The sequence below is a fragment of the Seriola lalandi genome, unplaced genomic scaffold, assembly GCF_002814215.2.
Source record: "Seriola lalandi dorsalis isolate HSWRI2012SDOR001 ecotype SW California unplaced genomic scaffold, Sedor1 jcf7180002054478, whole genome shotgun sequence".
NCBI lineage: Eukaryota > Metazoa > Chordata > Actinopteri > Carangiformes > Carangidae > Seriola > Seriola lalandi.
Window position 1 is genome coordinate 621387 of NW_019525031.1, and position 17093 is coordinate 638479.

Here is a 17093-nt window from a genome sequence, read left to right on the forward strand (position 1 = left end):
ATCACAGATGCAGTGTCACAGAAAACACAGTCTCATTGAAATGACATTAACTCCATGATCAGACCCCCGGGATCGTTTATGTCCAGCTTTGTGACGAAGGACATTTATTAACCCTCAGAGGTCGGTGGGTATTTTCTCAGTTTCTACATTATTTCTTAAGATACAGATATAAGATATAAGATAATACCCAGGTGCTTTATGTCCCAGTTTTCAGAGCTATCTCAGCTCTGTCTGTGAGGCTCCTCCTCCCTGCTGACACTGCAGATCATTTAGTCCAAATGCTGTTTTTAAAAATTCTTCAAATCCCTTGTGAAAACAAACCTTGACTGATGTGGATGAATTTAGCTTCATGAACATGTGAGTAAAATCCTGAGATAAATTAATAACAAATGTTCTGTCACTCTGCTTTAAACAGATTTCATTGGCCTGCTTCGCGGCCTTGTAGCTCCGCCCATGAGTCTCGTACGATCTCGCATGAACGTGAAACGTGAAACGTGAAACATGAAGTGGAGAGTCGACAGATTCTCACAACATTCAATCATCATGTTTCTCCGCTGTGTTACCGCAAAGATATTAATGGAAACATCTGTCGACCTCAGAGGGTTAAAGATGAAACATCTGTGTTAATGCGTGTCTCATCATGTCACACATGAACCTGAGGATGAGTCTTTACACAGCTCCATCTTCAGCTGCTCTCCACGACTCTACGCTTTAACCGAAGCTGCACAACGCATTACACAACAGTTCATTTACATCCGACCTTTTATCCAACACACACACACACACACACACACGCACACGCTGGTAGAGCTACCACCGTGACGTCCCATGAGAATGGGAGGCCCTTCCTCTAACCCCGGCCCAGTCAGATTTGTTTCCTCCCTGACGGCGCCTCATCGCTCTTTCTGACAAAGTGCCTTCCAGACCTGCTTGATAATTAATGTAGAGAGCGGCGCAGGGAGACACTCCGTCATCCCACCGGGAAGTGTCAGCTCGGAGAAGGCCTCGTCCGCCGCCTTCACCCGGGACTCTTCGCTTGTTTCATTCATCAGTAGATTTATCTGTTGGTCTCTGGGCGGGTTTATTTCCAGGAGGGAAAGTTTCAGGATGGAGGGAAAGATGTGAGCTTTAAGAGCTTTGTCTGCTCAAATCTATTGTCCTGTTTGTGGAAATAGAGATTTTTTAAAACATATGTGGGACTTACTTTGGTATTTTTTTGGTATTAATTGGTGAAATCTGACTTAACGTGAATTTTTTTGAAGTTATCTCTGCAGCTTTTTTCTCTCTTATGCAGTTATTTCTCCAGTGAGGTAAAACTTTCATTATACACCGTCAGTTTTATTACAAAACACACAATAAGTTTCCTGTATATTGTGAAAAGAAAATTGCAAAATCAAAACTGCTTCAGTGCCTGAAGAATCGAGTGTAACAGGGCTGTTCAGGGTTATATCGCCCAACACGACATCTGCTAATCCAATCATTTTAATTATTTAAACATTTTAAAGACAACATTGAAACTACAAATTTAAAAAAATCGTTGAAAACAAATTATTCTGCCTGAAACACAGAAAAAACACAAAGTTAACTCGGCAGTCGTGATGTTTTATTGAGCAAACAGACGAGACGACACGAGCCGTGAAGCCACATGTATCCTGTACACGACAGTCGAGTTCTGGTTAACGCACTCGCACTCAAGAGTTGCTGAAAGCTGCGAAAAAGAAAATGTAGTGGATCTAAACACAGACATGATTTTAGTTTTGGTAAAACAGGCCTTTAAAAGATGAAGATGAAGTGAATCTACGAGATATTCCAGAGTTCATCAGGGATCCCGTTAAAGTTTGTGACACATTGGCCTGAGCACATTTATATAATTTAAGAAAAGATTACGGGACATTATGGCTTCATCTAAACAAACTTTCAGAGCCTGTTGCTTCTCTTCTTTCTCTATGAAAGTAGCTTCAGTGAAAACATCTGGTGTCATATGGAAATAATTCATTAAAAAAGGAAAAAGATCAGTTCTAAAAACTGACCACAGCTGATTATAAATATGATTTACCTTTCCCAAAAAGCCACTAACGCAGTGATAAAAAAAAGCATCAAAAAAAGCCACAAAACTCAGTTATTCATATTAAAACAAATGAAAAACAAACTTGACAGTGTGAAATCCAAAAAGCAAAAAGCAGACAATAAAATAAATTAGGTAAAATGCATGAAGTTATCCACACGATTTACAGGAAATATACAATCACATTTTGTGCTGAAAAGGATAAAAACATTTACATTATTGCACTAAAACATTTACTGTCACAAGAGCAAAGTCTTATTTCTGCTTCTGTCACTTTCCCTCGCAGGGTTTAACTGGGAGTCGTCCACAGTGGTTACCAGTGTCAGCCGTTTAATAACCGGCTCGCTCACTGGAATATTTCTACAGTAAGACAGAGGACTAGTATGTTACACAAGGTCTGATGAAATGCATGTGTAATATTTGCATGGAAATGGTCGAGTCATTTATTTTGACTGCACATATAAACCCACGAGATAAAAACTGCCACGTCACAGATTCTAACGCCTATTGTTCTTCTCTTGCACATTCAGCAGCTAAAAAACAAAAAGCGACTTCGCACTGATGAAGGCGGCAGTTTAAAAAGGCCAAGAGAGAGGAGCTGCGGAACGGACACGGAAGCCAGTTTGGTGAGTAAGGGAATAAAAACTCGGGGAGAGATTTGTTTAAATGCTGATGTGAATGCGTCATCGTGAGTTATACAAGCTTTTCTCCAAACCCCTGATCAAAACCAGGTTTTTAATGCGCTTGGCTTCGGTCGCACGACACAAACTACCCAAGATAATAACGGTCAATTCCACCTCTCTTCACTGGAACATGATTGTAGAGTGTCCGACCAAACGTAGAAGATTGATCTTATAATGTTGCATCAATGTGTCTGCATCTCTCCGGGTTAAAACAATACTGCAGTCACCGTTTCTGTTCGCACTAAAAAGCAAAAACCCTGTAGAACCAGCGACACGAGCGAACTGCGAGCGAACTGCGAGCCTGGGTGTGACTTCTAATCTGTAAATAACATGTTGGTATGAATGGTCAAATACACATTTAAACACAGTCAGGGTTTTTAAAGGGGGCCTGATTCCATTTTGTTCCCCGGCTGTTATTTAAAACAAAGCTTTCCTTTCATCCGGTGCTTTCACAGGAAGTCTAATTCGGGGGGCTGAGGGGCTAAAATGGCACATGGTCCATATATATCGTGTGTCCCGGTATCTTCTACCAGTGTCTCGAGTCCACCAGCTCCGGTCGCAAGCTCAGTTTTTTTAGCGTCTCGTAGCCGACCACCATGACGATGGCGGTGGGAGTGGATGAAATGATGCGTGCCGACAGTCCTTTGGTCAACCCCCAGAAACCCTCCTCTTTGATCAGCTGTCTGAATGTCTCGATGACCGAAGTCCTCCCTTCAACCTGAACACACACACACACACACACACACACACACACACACAAATGTTTCAGTCCTGTTGTGTTTTGCACATTTTAAAATCCTTGAAATCATGACTTATTCACAATAAATAAATAAGGGTTTCATTTTTTGTTATTGGTCTAATCATGAGCCGAACATGAAAAAGCTTTGGTCACTGTTAACTGTATGTCAATTCTAATTATATGCAGATTTTAATGTAAGATTTCAGATTAAAGAGGTGGATGAATGTCGGGGGAAAGACTTACTTTACACACACATACAGAGAAAACTGACTAATGAGAAACATTTATTCTTTCCGCTGTTGAAACACGTGACTAAGCATAATGGCCGGTTCACTCTGAGGCGCTTTTCTAACAAATAACTAACCAACAAATCACATTTGTTGACACTTTGAACACCATTAACTACATATCATTAAGCTCTAAGCTTCTGGTGACATCTCCAAATGTTTTACCTGGATGCAGTATTATTACAGATGTACGGTAAATGACGGTTACCTGGACTCTGGCTCTGACCACATCCATGGGGTTAGTGACAGTGGAGGCAGTGGCAGCAGCTAGAGGTCCAGCCATGGCTTGTAGAATCAGATGAGGGCAGTCACTGGGAGCCAGGTTAGAGAGTTGCTCTGTAGGACGTAAACACATACAGATGCTTTATTAACCACATGGAGAGGACTGGTGGGTTTCACTCTCACTACAGATGGACAGGAGCACTAGGAAGGTAGATGAGGCGTGAGGAAAACCAGTTGGTGCAGTGCTTCCTTGTGTTTCACAGAGACGGAGGTTCCAGTTGCTTACCAGCATAAAAGTGATAGAAAGGCCACCAGACAGCACTGTTCGGGATATAAGTGAGTAAAGACGCCACGTATCCCCTGTAGAAGCCCCGGAAACCGTCCACAGCAAAAATCTGAGCCATAATGTTCCTGGTTTGGCCGAACACCTTTTTGGGCTTTCCACCATCTGTGTTTGAGTTGAGCCGGAAGCGGGTGAGGTGCTCCCCTTGGCCCTGCATCATCAGCTGCTGAGAGACGACATCTATGGGAACGGTGATGCTCTGAGCCACCAGGGAGGCCGAGCCGCCCGCCACCAGCGACTTGACAGTATTGTCCTCAGAATAGTGGGAGACGTACTTCCTCACCAGCTCGTAGGTGGTTATGTAAGCCTGGCCTGAGATGAGTGTGAAGGTGTTGACCAGGAAGCCACGATACAGGCCTCGCACGCCCTCCGTCCGCAGGATCTTGAAGAAGGCGTCGAAGGTGCCGCTGTACAGCGATTTGCCCCTCTGCACCTGCAGCCGAGTGCGGATGAGTGTTGCCGGGTAGACGGTGGCCCGGATGGTCATCGTCATGAACACCCCAAAAGAGTAGAACTTCCTTTTGTCGAGGTCCTCCCACTCGATGATCTGGATGTTCCTTTTCTGCTGCATCCTGCCAGCTGTAGGTGCCCCCTCATCAGACTGATTCCTGCCTACAACAACAACAACAACAACAACAACAACAACAACAACAACAACAACAACAACAGTGTGGTCAGTAAAGTAGTTTTCACTGAAAACTGAATAAACTCCATCCACTGATGAGAATGTGGGATGGAAACAAGAAGTATTTTGGATTGTAGTACTAGTACAGTAATATAGTAGAGTATAGTAATAGTACCAGTAGTTTTAGATTTACAATATTTAATACATAGCAGTTGTCTACTGTCTGAATTTACAGGGTCTAGGAAAACAAATCTATTAGATAGTAACCATTTCCCTGGCCCCTGTTTACGTCCTTATTTAAGACAGGTTTAAAATGTATAAGGAGACATGCAAAAGACGCTTCAAATGACAAGTGACGGGGGGGATTTTCATCTCATAACCAGCTTTTTATTATATATATATTATTTATTTTTAATTTATTTGGTTTATTTTACTGCTGTCAATCCTGCAAACAAAACACACACTTCATATGTAAAAACAGGTTCAGGGTTGAGTCACAGTTTAGTAAAAACATTAATGGCCGACAGGATACAGAACTATTAATTATGTCTGAGGATGGCAGCAACTTGAGTGTTTTATTAATAACACTAGCACTAACAATAATTATAATACTATTAACAATGATTATAATCGACATTACTATTATTATTATTATTATTATTATCACTGAACTTGTCATTTCTTTCCGCCCTCTTTGCTGTGAAAACCATCCTGTAACCTAATCCCGTCACGTAACTGTTACTTCTGATGGAGCAATATGATAATTATCTGTAGTTCTCTGTGGGAGAGTCGCTTTTCTGGTCACGCCACCGCTAAATATCATCACACCACTTTGTTCTTGACCCCGGTGACAACACTGCTCAGAGGACACCGTGTTCCCTAGTCGATACGAGGTCACCTGGGAGCTACGGAAGCCTTCCTGTTTGAGCTAATAACGCATATTACACCGTAACAAAGCCAGTCGAACGATTATAAAAGCGGGTGTTTGGTAAAATATGCCGGTTGTGACCTGCTGGATGTGCTGGTGTCCTGTGTTAGCTTCCAGCGAGCTAGCTCTGAGTTACAAAGCGTTAGCACTGATGTAAACACTTACCTTTTTCTGACAGATGGTTATTTCAGACTCATGTCCTTAATGTAATCCGGGTTTTAAACCTCATGTCAACAGCTCTTTAAAATATATAATCCAAACTAACGTCGCTACGTAGCTGCAAGATTGTTTTAAAATGAGCTAGCTGCCCCTTAGCTAGTGAGCTAACTGTCTTCCTGTTCCCATTCAAACGCCATGCCTCTCAAACAACCAATCACACGCATGCTGCGTTCACGTCATATCGTGTAACCTGCAATTACGAATAAACGAGAGGAAAAACGTTCACGTCAGCAGAGTGAGAGATGCCGACAACACCGCTGACAGTCAGTTTGTAATCTAATTAGCTCATTTTATTGGAGCTACCGTATGTGGTTTCACTTGCTGCTACAAAACGTAAGACGACAAAAGAAGCTAGTTTAGGCTGTTTATCCAGTGTGGCTATAGGATTAGCAGCAGGTCTAACCACTTTGGGATTATGTATGGACACTCCCAAATCGAGAACAATGGGTGTTTATCTGTTTTCCCTATTCTGACAATATAGCATGATACTGCGGTCCAAACAGCCGTCATTCGTGTTTCCGTGGTCGCGGGTCGGATTACCGCCTGTATTTCGAGTGCGCGAGTGATGAGACGTTTACTGTCCTGGGAAGCTGCCGGAAATAACTTTTGAATACGATGTTACTAGAATACTTTAACATTATTATTCCCGGAAATGACCAGAACATAGAATCAAAATGAAGTTTCGTTTCATACACTAGTATAATATTGTCGGCCACTTCAAAGCTACTGTGAACCACACCGAGGAGTACTTCCGGATTTCAAAGTAAAAGGTGGCGTGAGGTTTCATTCATGCGCGATGAAAGATGAAAGGAAAAAAATCTCAAAAAACCTAATAATAAAAAATCTCCCATTTTCTTACATAAGTAGTTCAAAACACCTATACTGCTGGACTTCCAAAAGTACTATGAAGTACTTTTACTATGTAGTTTCTGAGCAATCCACAATTAAAGTCCTTTCCAGAGGAGAAGAATAACATTTTTCGCTTGGTTTTTGGTGTGGGATAAAAAACATTTATTCTATGAGTAGTTCATGGGCCTATAATTTATACTTAGTACTTCAACTTGAACATTTACTTTGAAGTACATTTATTGTTTAGTTTTTGAGTAATCCAAAATCAAAGTCCCTTCCAGAGAACAAAAACAACCCTTTTCACCAAAATTTGATATGAGTTTAAAAAAAAAACATTTCTGTTATAGTTTACACTGGTGTGGTGAAGTGATTGTACTGGTAGTTAAAGTAACAGCAGTAGTCCCAGAAGCCGCTATCTGTTATTATTTCACAGTCTGTGGTTCAATGTAAACTGATTTCCAGAGGAAATGCTGCCACCATGAGGTCAATGATGAAACTGCACCTTCATTTTGCTCAAGGCTCTTCTGCTTATACGAACATCACAGCTACAAAATAAAAGTCTTTTGTGATCAGTTTGATCATTAGAACTCAATCAGAATTGATAAACAGTACAGAGTGTTTATGATCAGATCTTGATGTTAAATAAATCTGACAACACATCTGATGTGATTTCTTAAAGAAAGCATTCATATATCATTTGTTATTATTATTGATTTATGTTCTCAAGCTTTAAGTTTTGCTTCACTTCCTGCTTGTTTCAGAGGATTTGTGTTCTTCTGTGTAGTTGTAGTTACTGACAGTGTTGGATCTGTAACTTAATCTAAAAATAAAGCATCAAAAACCAAGTCCAGTCCTGTGTCTTCTCCTAGATGTGCGTAATATCATCTATATTTTAATGCATGAAATCAGTTTTATTCACTGAACCTAATCAACAAATAGTATTTTTTTTTCATGTGAGGACAATTTATTTATTTGTGTGTTTCCACAGGAAAAACACACAATTTATGGGAAAAAGTTTATCATTTGTCTCCAGCTCAGTAGAAAAGAAAATTAAACCTTTTAGACAAATTAGAATCTTTTATTGCAGACTGAGTTGTCATAGATCAATCTGACAACGTAAAATAAAACCAAGGTGATTTATTGTTGACTGGAGAGCAATTTATTCCATTAAACAACTTGGAGAGACAGACAGGGGAGAGCTAATGTTATTGCTGCGTTTACACTAATGTTTCATGTTAAGTTCAACAGTCCAGTAGCACTGAAGTAAGCTTCTAAAAGATAATTGCATTGGTACCAGATTAGCACATAATCAGTGATCAAGCTGTTCAAGCAGTTGATGTATATGTGAAAAATATTAAAACATGTTGGAACATTAGTGAGAAAATGATGAAACTGAAGAACTTATCACAACTGAGCCTCATCATCTCATTTCTTTCTCTCTCCTCTGTCGTGTTACAGGTTTCAGCTGCTTTACAAAGGAGGAATGTGAGTTTTCATGCACTAGCACAATGTATATGACATTTATTTATAGTCATGAGCCTCTTATTTTCATTTTCTTCAAGTGTTACCACAGAACTGATGTTCATTTGCTGTGTTTAGATGGAACATCCGACCTTTAGGAGGGGCCCTTACGTCCTGCTCAGAGGGCTCTGAGGGCCTGTCCAAGATGGCGGCCAGGCACCTGCTGTCTCATTGAGGCATAGCGGTCCCAGCTGGAGGGGAAGCAGGATGTTCGCCCTGATTGACGCCAAGGTGATCCAGAGGATCTCCTGGGAGGAGTGGAGGCTCCACTGTCGGGGGAGGACACGTGAGGCAGAGGAGACGCTCCTCCTCATCCAGGATCTCCACGTCACCCTGGACGTCCCTTCGCTGCATATGGAGACTCAGAGGCGCCACCTCAGCTGCATTCAGGACCCAGCAGGTGTGCAGCTGTACACAGAGACTGGTAGACTGACAAAAGGTGGTTTCCACCTTAACCAGTTCGTCCCAGGTACATGCGTGTGTCTCAGGTTGTGAATAAGTATATTGTGTACCGGCCTGAACCCAGGCGCTGCAGCTAGGACCGAGCCCCGGTGGTAAGCGCTCCACCAGGTGAGCCACTGAGGCGCCACTGTTGATTTATATTTTACATTCACATATATGTATTAGTTGAACCTGGATGAAACTGATGCAGTACAATGGAACAGGCCTGCAGTAAATCCTCCTTCATGAGGATCATGTTCAGTATTTACTGAATCTGTTTGAGAAGTGTTGGTTTATTTTAATGTTCATTGTGGAGGCTGTGATTGTAACTGTAGTAATGTTTAAGTGCACTGGGATGTACTGAGAAGTGTTCCTAATATTTTGTCAAATCTTATTCCCATAAATGGGATACACAGTGTCTGAGACCACTCTCCCCTGTAGCCTCACATGTTGCTCCACAGCAGCTCTAGTGTCGCTCAGTTTCATTTACAAAGGAGAATAAAAGGAGCCATTAAAAACACTGAATCGAGTCGTTTCTCCTGGTGAAATGAGAAACAACATTTCAGATAAAATAGAAACTAAAACGAGGCTGAAATGAGAATCTCACTTTTGTCTCCTGAACTACAGAAGATCAGACTTTGAGCAGTAAAGTTTTCCTCATAGACATTCAAAAATCTCCAGCCATGTTGAAACATGTTTTCCATATGTTCCTTTGAGTTCTGAACATATGATAACATACTTTCTGTTCAACAATCAACGCTCAGATAAAAGCTTGATTCCTCACTGAAACATTTATCTCTATCTGTATCAGTACGTTATTGTGCAAACAGTCTGAATGTAGATATATATCATGCATGGTGAGATATCAGCGTGGGGCAGCGTTTCATCCACACTGCAGACTTCACATTTTATGGTGCTGACACCAAACCTCTCCCAGTGAAGTCACACCGCGAGGAAAAGCCCGAAGCCAGTGGAAATTATTACAGAGACACCAACACGGCTCCTGTTGTCACGGTAACCGGAGTGTGTGATGCACACAACACTGAGCTCTCCCACGTCCGAGCATGAACCGGACCGGGTGCAGCCACTGGGTCGAGCCTCTGACCCTCCACAGTGTCCAGCGGGCGGACGTGTTTCCTGCACGCTGAGCTCATCAACACCTGGGACTCGTCGCCGGGACTTTTACAGCGTTCGCACACAGTCGGGCGGCAGAGGGAAAGAAACACGACATCATCAGCCAGAGGTCTGCCGGCCAGAGAGAGGGAGGAGGAACCAAATGATGTGGAGCACTAGTCTGGTTCCAGACAACTGAATCTCTGACCACGTGTTTCCAACAGGTCTGAGCTGTTGGAAATCAATCGTCATCAATTTTCATCAATTTTCAACAATTTTCAATTCAGCGTTGACGTGAATAACTGTAGAAAAAAGTCTTGGACAGTTGGTTGCACAAAACAAGACATTTCAAATCAAGAAACTTATGGTTAGTTGCAGAAAAATCAGCTCCTGAACCTTAGTTTTTGCCTCAGTGTGGTTTCTGTGGTTGCCATGGTCACAGAGCGAGTTCAACAGCATGAACTCAGACATCAGACATCCTCAGTGGGCCCTGCAGGGGCCCTGCGGGGCTTCGGTGCCCGGTTAGGGGACCTGGCCTGGCCGCTGGCCGACAGCCCGGCTGTGGAGGATTAATCCTGAGTGACCTGCTTCAGATCAGAGAGGAGAGAGAGAGGAGAGAGAGAGAGGAGAGAGAGAGGAGAGAGAGAGAGAGAGAGGAGAGAGAGAGGAGACTCCTGCAGACGCTCTGTAGAAGATGGACTGGATGATCAGGGACGTAGAGGAGGACACACTCACAGGTTCACTCTTTCTATCATAAAGTTAGGCTCGGGGTTCACCCCTCAAAGCTGCAGGGGCTTCCAGTCTGACTCAGAGTTGACGTCAGCTGTTCTGTATTGGAGGCAGTGAACAGTAGGTACGAGTTGTTTGACCTCACCTGTGTGCGATGCTACCTGAACTGCTGCTGCTGCTGCTGCAGATCAATACGACCTCAGACCTGGCTGAATGTCAGGAGGTGTGGGCGTGAGTCTGGGGTCTGGCACCTGTCTGACAGAGGGTCCACAAGAGGGCGCTCATGTCAAATAAAGCAGCAGGAAACTCAAGACACACAACATCATGAATAAGACAAAGCGTTCCTGCACAGCAGTGTTCGAGGACAGTATGAAAAGCAACAGCCAAGTGGAATCCTTACGAGTTTCCACAGAGTCTGTCAGTGGAGATGAAGGATTTTCTTCCCTCCTAAACGTCTTCATTGAAACTTTCACCTCCTCACATGCCGTCCACATTCAGCTCTTCTCCCCCGACTGAGGGGAGATTTGCAGAAAATGCAAATTTACACAGTGGGTGTTATTAAAATGCATCCGGCTAAAAAGAAAGAAAATATTCAGTGAGCGCTAATGTGCTGCATTATAATTTTAAAACTTCCCTTTGTAGTTTGCGTTTCATCAGGGCTGGGTGTGATGAAATGATTGTGACACTTTATTAGTGATTCATGTGGAGATGATAAGGGAATCGTGTGCAGATGGTTCGGTTTCATTACAGGAATGTCAGAGCAGCTTTTCATCTGACGCTCACTCAGTTTAACAGCCGCACTGTCCCGTTGTAGCTCGACAGTGAAGCAGACACGCAATCTTACAGTCACAATCCTGAAGATCTTCGTCATATCAAACTCCATTTATTAAACTATTTGTGGCCTTTTTTTATTTTCATTCTGCCTCTCTATAGCAGATTTCATCATCGGTGACCAGCCCGTCTCTCCTCAGCTGGGTTCAAATTACTTACACATGCACGAGGGATTCAAAGGAAACCTCACGGCACCTACTTCAACATAACTGTCAGTAATTTAATCTCATTGATCGAGGCCTCTGATCACTGATGAGGACCAGGTTCTCCTCCAGCAGGGCGACTTCAGAGGATGTGTGAAATTAAAACCTGCCTCCTACAAATCAATCAAGTTTATATTCGACTAATTTCCATCCATCCATTGGTTTTCAGCTGCTTATCCGAGGTCAGGTCGCGGCGGCAGCAGGTCGAGCAAAGTAGTCCAGAAAGTAGTCCCTCTGCACAGCCACGTCTTCCGGCTCCTCCTGCAGGATCCTGAAATGTTCCCAGGCCAGATGAGATACATAAAATCCCTCCAGTGTGTTCTGGGTCTACTCCGAGGCCTCCTACCAGCTGGACGTGCCTGGAAAACCTCCAATGGAAGGCGCCCAGGAGGCATCACAACCAGACGCCCGATCCGAAGGAGCAGCGGCTCTGCCCCGAGCTCCTCACAGTATCAGACGCCCTGCAGAGGAAACTCTTCTCTGCCGCTTGAATCCACGATCTCATTCTTCTACGAAGCCAAACCGGCTTGTTGTCCCCGCAGCTGGCGAGCTCACCGGGAGGCGGCTGCTGATACTCTTGTGAGAAACCCAGTGCTACCTGCAAAGTGAAACCTCACCTGTTTAGTTTTGGGCCTTTTGAAGCGTGACACCGGGTCTCATGCTTCACAGGGAGCGGTGCGAATAGACTGTCCCATTTTGAAGGTTCTTTCCAGTGTGTCCTTCTTTACCTGGGCTCCAACAGGTGGACCCTTCGTGGTCCGACCTATCCCATGATTCATTGCATTGCACAACGTTAATGAAAGCAGACAGAGAGCCTGAGGATCAGAAATGTCAGTTTTGTGTTTCAGCTCAGTTCAACAGCTAACGGGAAAACTGTTCAAACCAAGAGACTTAAAACCTCAAGTTTCTGTGAAAAAACAGTTAGGTGTTGTCAAGGTTGCTAAGCGACAGGAGAGACAGTAAGGGGGTGGGGGCACAGCTGGTGATGCAAGGCGAAAATCATCTGTCTCGTTTCGGTTCGGCCTTCGTGGTCCACGTCCTCTGAAGGATGGCGCCCATGAATTTAGACACAGTTTATGTATTTACTCCTTTGTTTTGATCTTGTTTTATGTCTTATTCACTTTGTAAAGTGTCTGTACATGATGTATATAACGTATACTTCAGCTAAAAACATCAGCGACTGAAGCGTAAGAAAAGATCACGCTCAGTTTCCTGCTGCATGAGACACGATGTGTTTTACTTTATTAACTTCATCGTCATCGTCCAACATCACGACGTGATCGTAGCATTAATGCACAGTTCATGTGAAGTTCAACATGTTCAGCGGACAGTAACTTTCTGCAGACGGCTCGTTGTGCTTCTTCTCTTTTATAACTGCAGCTCAGTTTAAAAAAAACGCTCCTGACTCCGGAAGCCGATCATCTGAGAAGAGAAAATCTGTTCCTGATAAGAGGAGAAATATTCAGCCGAGTGGTTTCACAGAGCAGGACACAGTCTCCAGACTCAATAATTCATGCTTACAGAGGAGCGCTGAATTATTGAAGTGAGCTGTTAGTCCGACGATGACTCAGACACTGTTATTCTGAGAGCACGGAGCTGCGGCAGCGCCACGTTCCTCTGATCGCTGAGGAGCTCAGCTTTTATTTATCACAGCAGATGATGTGAGCGGGAAACAGGCTCAGATGTTAGAGAGGAGGAGACGTATGTACAGCGTGTGTTGGTTGTGTTTAATAAGCTGCAGGATGACACAGATCAATGTAAGTTATTGGTGGAGTGAAAACACAAGAGACGTGAAGAAGGATGGTTAGAAATAAGATGGAAACAACAGAACGTAGTACCAGTCAGTATTCATGTGGACTGAGGATTTACTTTAACGTGGTTATCCGCTTGTAGGAGCAGTTGACTGACTAGCCCATGTTTAGCAGCTGCGCTAACCGAGGGGGGGGGGGGTAATTGTCAGAGGTATAAGCCAGTAAGTAAATCATTGCACTTGAACTCACCTAAGGGTAAACCGTTGACCTTTGCACGGCCCCCTCTTGGCCCTGGGCCGGGGGTTATCGGTAAACTTTGACCCCTCCTGACTAGCTTCACTCCAAGACGCTGCTTTGATGAATGAATAGATTCATATTAAATCATTAATCTTGCATCACAATAAAAGATGAAAAAAGAAAGAATGTTTTTGATGGAAAAAGAAAAAATGACTCAGAAGTCGACAAACGTCCTGACGTCAGCGACAGCAGCACATTTCCCTCCAATCTCCGACCGGCTTCCAGAAGCTGTTATCTCCTCTGCAGTTACATAACAGCTGCTCCGCTCTGTGTTCACACTCACTGCTGCTGCTTCCACTGCTAACGGTCCTGTGATGTGTCTGATTCCTCTGAGCCCTTCATCACCATGAACACACACACACACACACACACACACACACACACACACACACACACCGTCCTGCTGCCTCAAATACTCATTACAGCACCGAATGTAGATTAATCCGCCGTTGAAAATAGTCCCCGACAAATGCTGGATTTCCTCCTGTTGGTTTGATAAAAGCCACATTGAGCAGCTGACTGAGACTTTTAAAAATCAAATTATATATTTATGAAGTGTTTTTAAATATTAAGTAGGAACCAATGAGCTCCGAGCCGAGAGCCACAGACCGTGCTGAGTGACGGACTAACACTCGGATGTTTTGAGTCCAAACATGAGATTATAGAAATATCAAATATCGCTTTTCTTTTCTTTTCGAATAAACTACTCAAATATAAATGTGATTAATAACAATATAAATTATAAAATTATTGATGATGGACAATTTCCACAACGACTTTTACTTATAAAAAAATAAAAGTTGCTTTCTCTTTCATAAGTTCATGTGTTGACCCGGACTGGAATCCTGCAGCTGCTGTTATCTCCTCCACAGATCTGACCCCTGCAACCTGCCGTACTGCGATCCCTCCACTCGACCCGGCTCAACCCGGCGCTGGTATGTGAGTCTGCGGAGACAGACGCCGCCGGGGTCTGAGGCTCCAATTAACCCTTAAAAAACACAGCCTTACCCCCAGGTGACGGCGAGAAGGTGCAAGAGGAGCAGTCACATGTTCACGTGTTGTTCAGCCCGTCAGAATCTCATGAACTGACTTCACTGATCTTTTTATATGATCTGACTAAGGATGACGGCAGGACGCTGACACAGTGCTGAAGTGGTGTCAGAGTAAAAGGTGTTACTGCATGAATTACTCGAACACATCATGACTGTTATGCACTTTAAGGAGTTATGAAGGAAAGTTTCCAGTTATTAAAAGTGCAGAACGAATACATCAGCAGCAGATGATGATTCCAGGTTCTGTAGCTTTAGGATATTCACAGCAGCTTGTAAGAAACGTTTCTCTCAGCTGTTTGACCAGTGATGCGACAGAACATCACAGCTGAACTTCTGCATTTGTCACCTCAGTCAGACTCGCTCTGTGAACTCGTTGTCCTTTTTCTTCACTTGCTGTCGGTGTCTCGGTGTCGTTCGCAGCAAGGACGAGCCGGCTGCTGCGAGCCTCGCTCCCTGTCCAGATAAATTATGGCTGCTGTCAGAGCCGGAGGAGGGAGGAGGCGGAGAGGTGGACGCACCAGCTCCGCGGTGTGAACACTGACTGATGAGGTGGAGAGATGATGATGGAGGCGTCGCAGCTCCGCCTTCCCCTCCTCTGCGTTTAATGGCACTTCGTATGAACAGGTGACACACGCTGCGCTTCCCCTCCAGGCCACAATCTGAGGCAGCTTTTCATTCAGGTTCCAGCTCCAGCAGAGCAGGTGTTGTACCTGTTGGCCGGCTCTCATTGGTTGAAAGTGCTGAGTCACTAACGGCTTGTGATGTAAAGCGTCTTTATAAACTTAAAGGCTCAGTTGAAGTAACTAGCAAAAGCAAACAGAGTCAGAGGTGAAGATAAACAGATGTTTGCCAGGTACATAAATAAAGAACGACATCAGTCAGCAGAACATATAGATAAATGAATACGTCTCTGACGCTGTCAATCAAAACTAATTATGGCTGAGCTGTTGTATTGGATGGCTTGGTGATTCTTAGGTGTTCCTAATAAAGTGGACACTGAGTCTATAAGAAGCTCAAACTGCTTCATGAACTTTATCCCAGACAGAAACCTGTTCTCACCTGGATGGGGGTTGAATCTCATCAAGTCGATACCTCCATACAACAAACTCTTTTCTTTTTCTTTTAAATGAAGCAGCGGAAGAGTGAAGCCTTTTGTTTTTGGCAGGAAGGAAAGAGGCGACAGCAGGAATCAGTCTGGGATTACATAACCGCGACTGTTTGTTTCCTCTGGTGTCCTGAGTCGCTGCGAAGAATCTGCAGAGTGAAACGTCACGAACAACAGAGGTAAATAAGAAAAGGAGACGCAGGTCGTTGTTTAACGAGCAGCTGCAGGGAGGATGAGGCCCTCAGGCTCCTGTTTGCATATCGGGATGTTTAGAGGGTGACGCAGCTGTAGACGCCAGGCACCGAGCTCCACCCTGCTGCTGGAGAGAACCAACAACCAACTACTAACTCTGTCGGAGGAAAGGCTTCTGTAGAAGAGTCGGAGCCGAATCAAACTACAAGTTGAAGTTCAGTGGTGGAAGGTTTGGCAGCACCCTCCGACCTCAGAGCCTCGTGTTTGAAACCCAGGAGAGGAAACTCACTCCTCCGTTAAGGTCGGACTTTATGGATGAAAAACACCAGATCGCTGCTTAAAATGCAGCGTGTGTCTGCTGTAATCTGAGAGCAGTGTAAACGCTGCAGCAGTCTGAAGCAGGTGGAGGGGTTCCTGTTTCCCGCCGTGAGATTAAAATGAGTAAAACGTGTGTGTTCCTGAGGCTCTTCACCGCAGGCTAAAGAAGACTGCCAACCGCTTCAGTCCTCTAAATAATCATCATATTCAGCTCTTTTATTTCAACTGAACTAATTAAAGTGATGAAATCTGGAGCAATATCCTCCTTTTCTTTTCTTTTTTTAAATGTTCCAGGCATTGTGAAGCTTTTGGCAAAAGGAAATCGGTGATAGAAGAAGCCGATGATGAAAAGGTAGAGAGGGAGGCGGTAACACAGCTGGCAGCGTTCGCTGAACGGAGGAAGGCTGCAGGAGCGTCCAGAACAAAACCAACACCAGCCTGACTCCAGTGATAACCGCGGCTGGTCACACAGCGTGTGGTGGAAACACACTTTATCTCCTCTGTACTGGACAGCAGTCAGAGACCTGATCACTGAGGAGTGTGTCAGAGAAACATCATGGATGGACCACACACAGGTTTC

General features: G+C 44.0%; 1 protein-coding gene and 1 long non-coding RNA gene across 2 annotated transcripts; one reads left to right on the forward strand and one right to left on the reverse strand.

The window, feature by feature from the left end:
- Positions 1–1581: 1581 nt before the first annotated feature.
- On the reverse strand, positions 1582–6352 carry slc25a44b (solute carrier family 25 member 44b). The gene is made up of 4 exons (XM_087175643.1): positions 6058–6352; positions 4283–4951; positions 3983–4110; positions 1582–3466 (listed from the first exon to the last, which is right to left on the reverse strand). The coding sequence occupies exons 2-4, from the start codon at positions 4908–4910 to the stop codon at positions 3275–3277; spliced, it is 948 nt and encodes a 315-aa protein (XP_087031769.1). The 5' UTR covers positions 4911–4951; positions 6058–6352; the 3' UTR covers positions 1582–3274.
- Positions 6314–9442, forward strand: LOC111659410 (uncharacterized). The gene is made up of 3 exons (XR_002761075.2): positions 6314–6444; positions 8419–8445; positions 8560–9442. It is a non-coding gene; the product is annotated as an uncharacterized LOC111659410 (long non-coding RNA).
- Positions 9443–17093: the final 7651 nt, after the last annotated feature.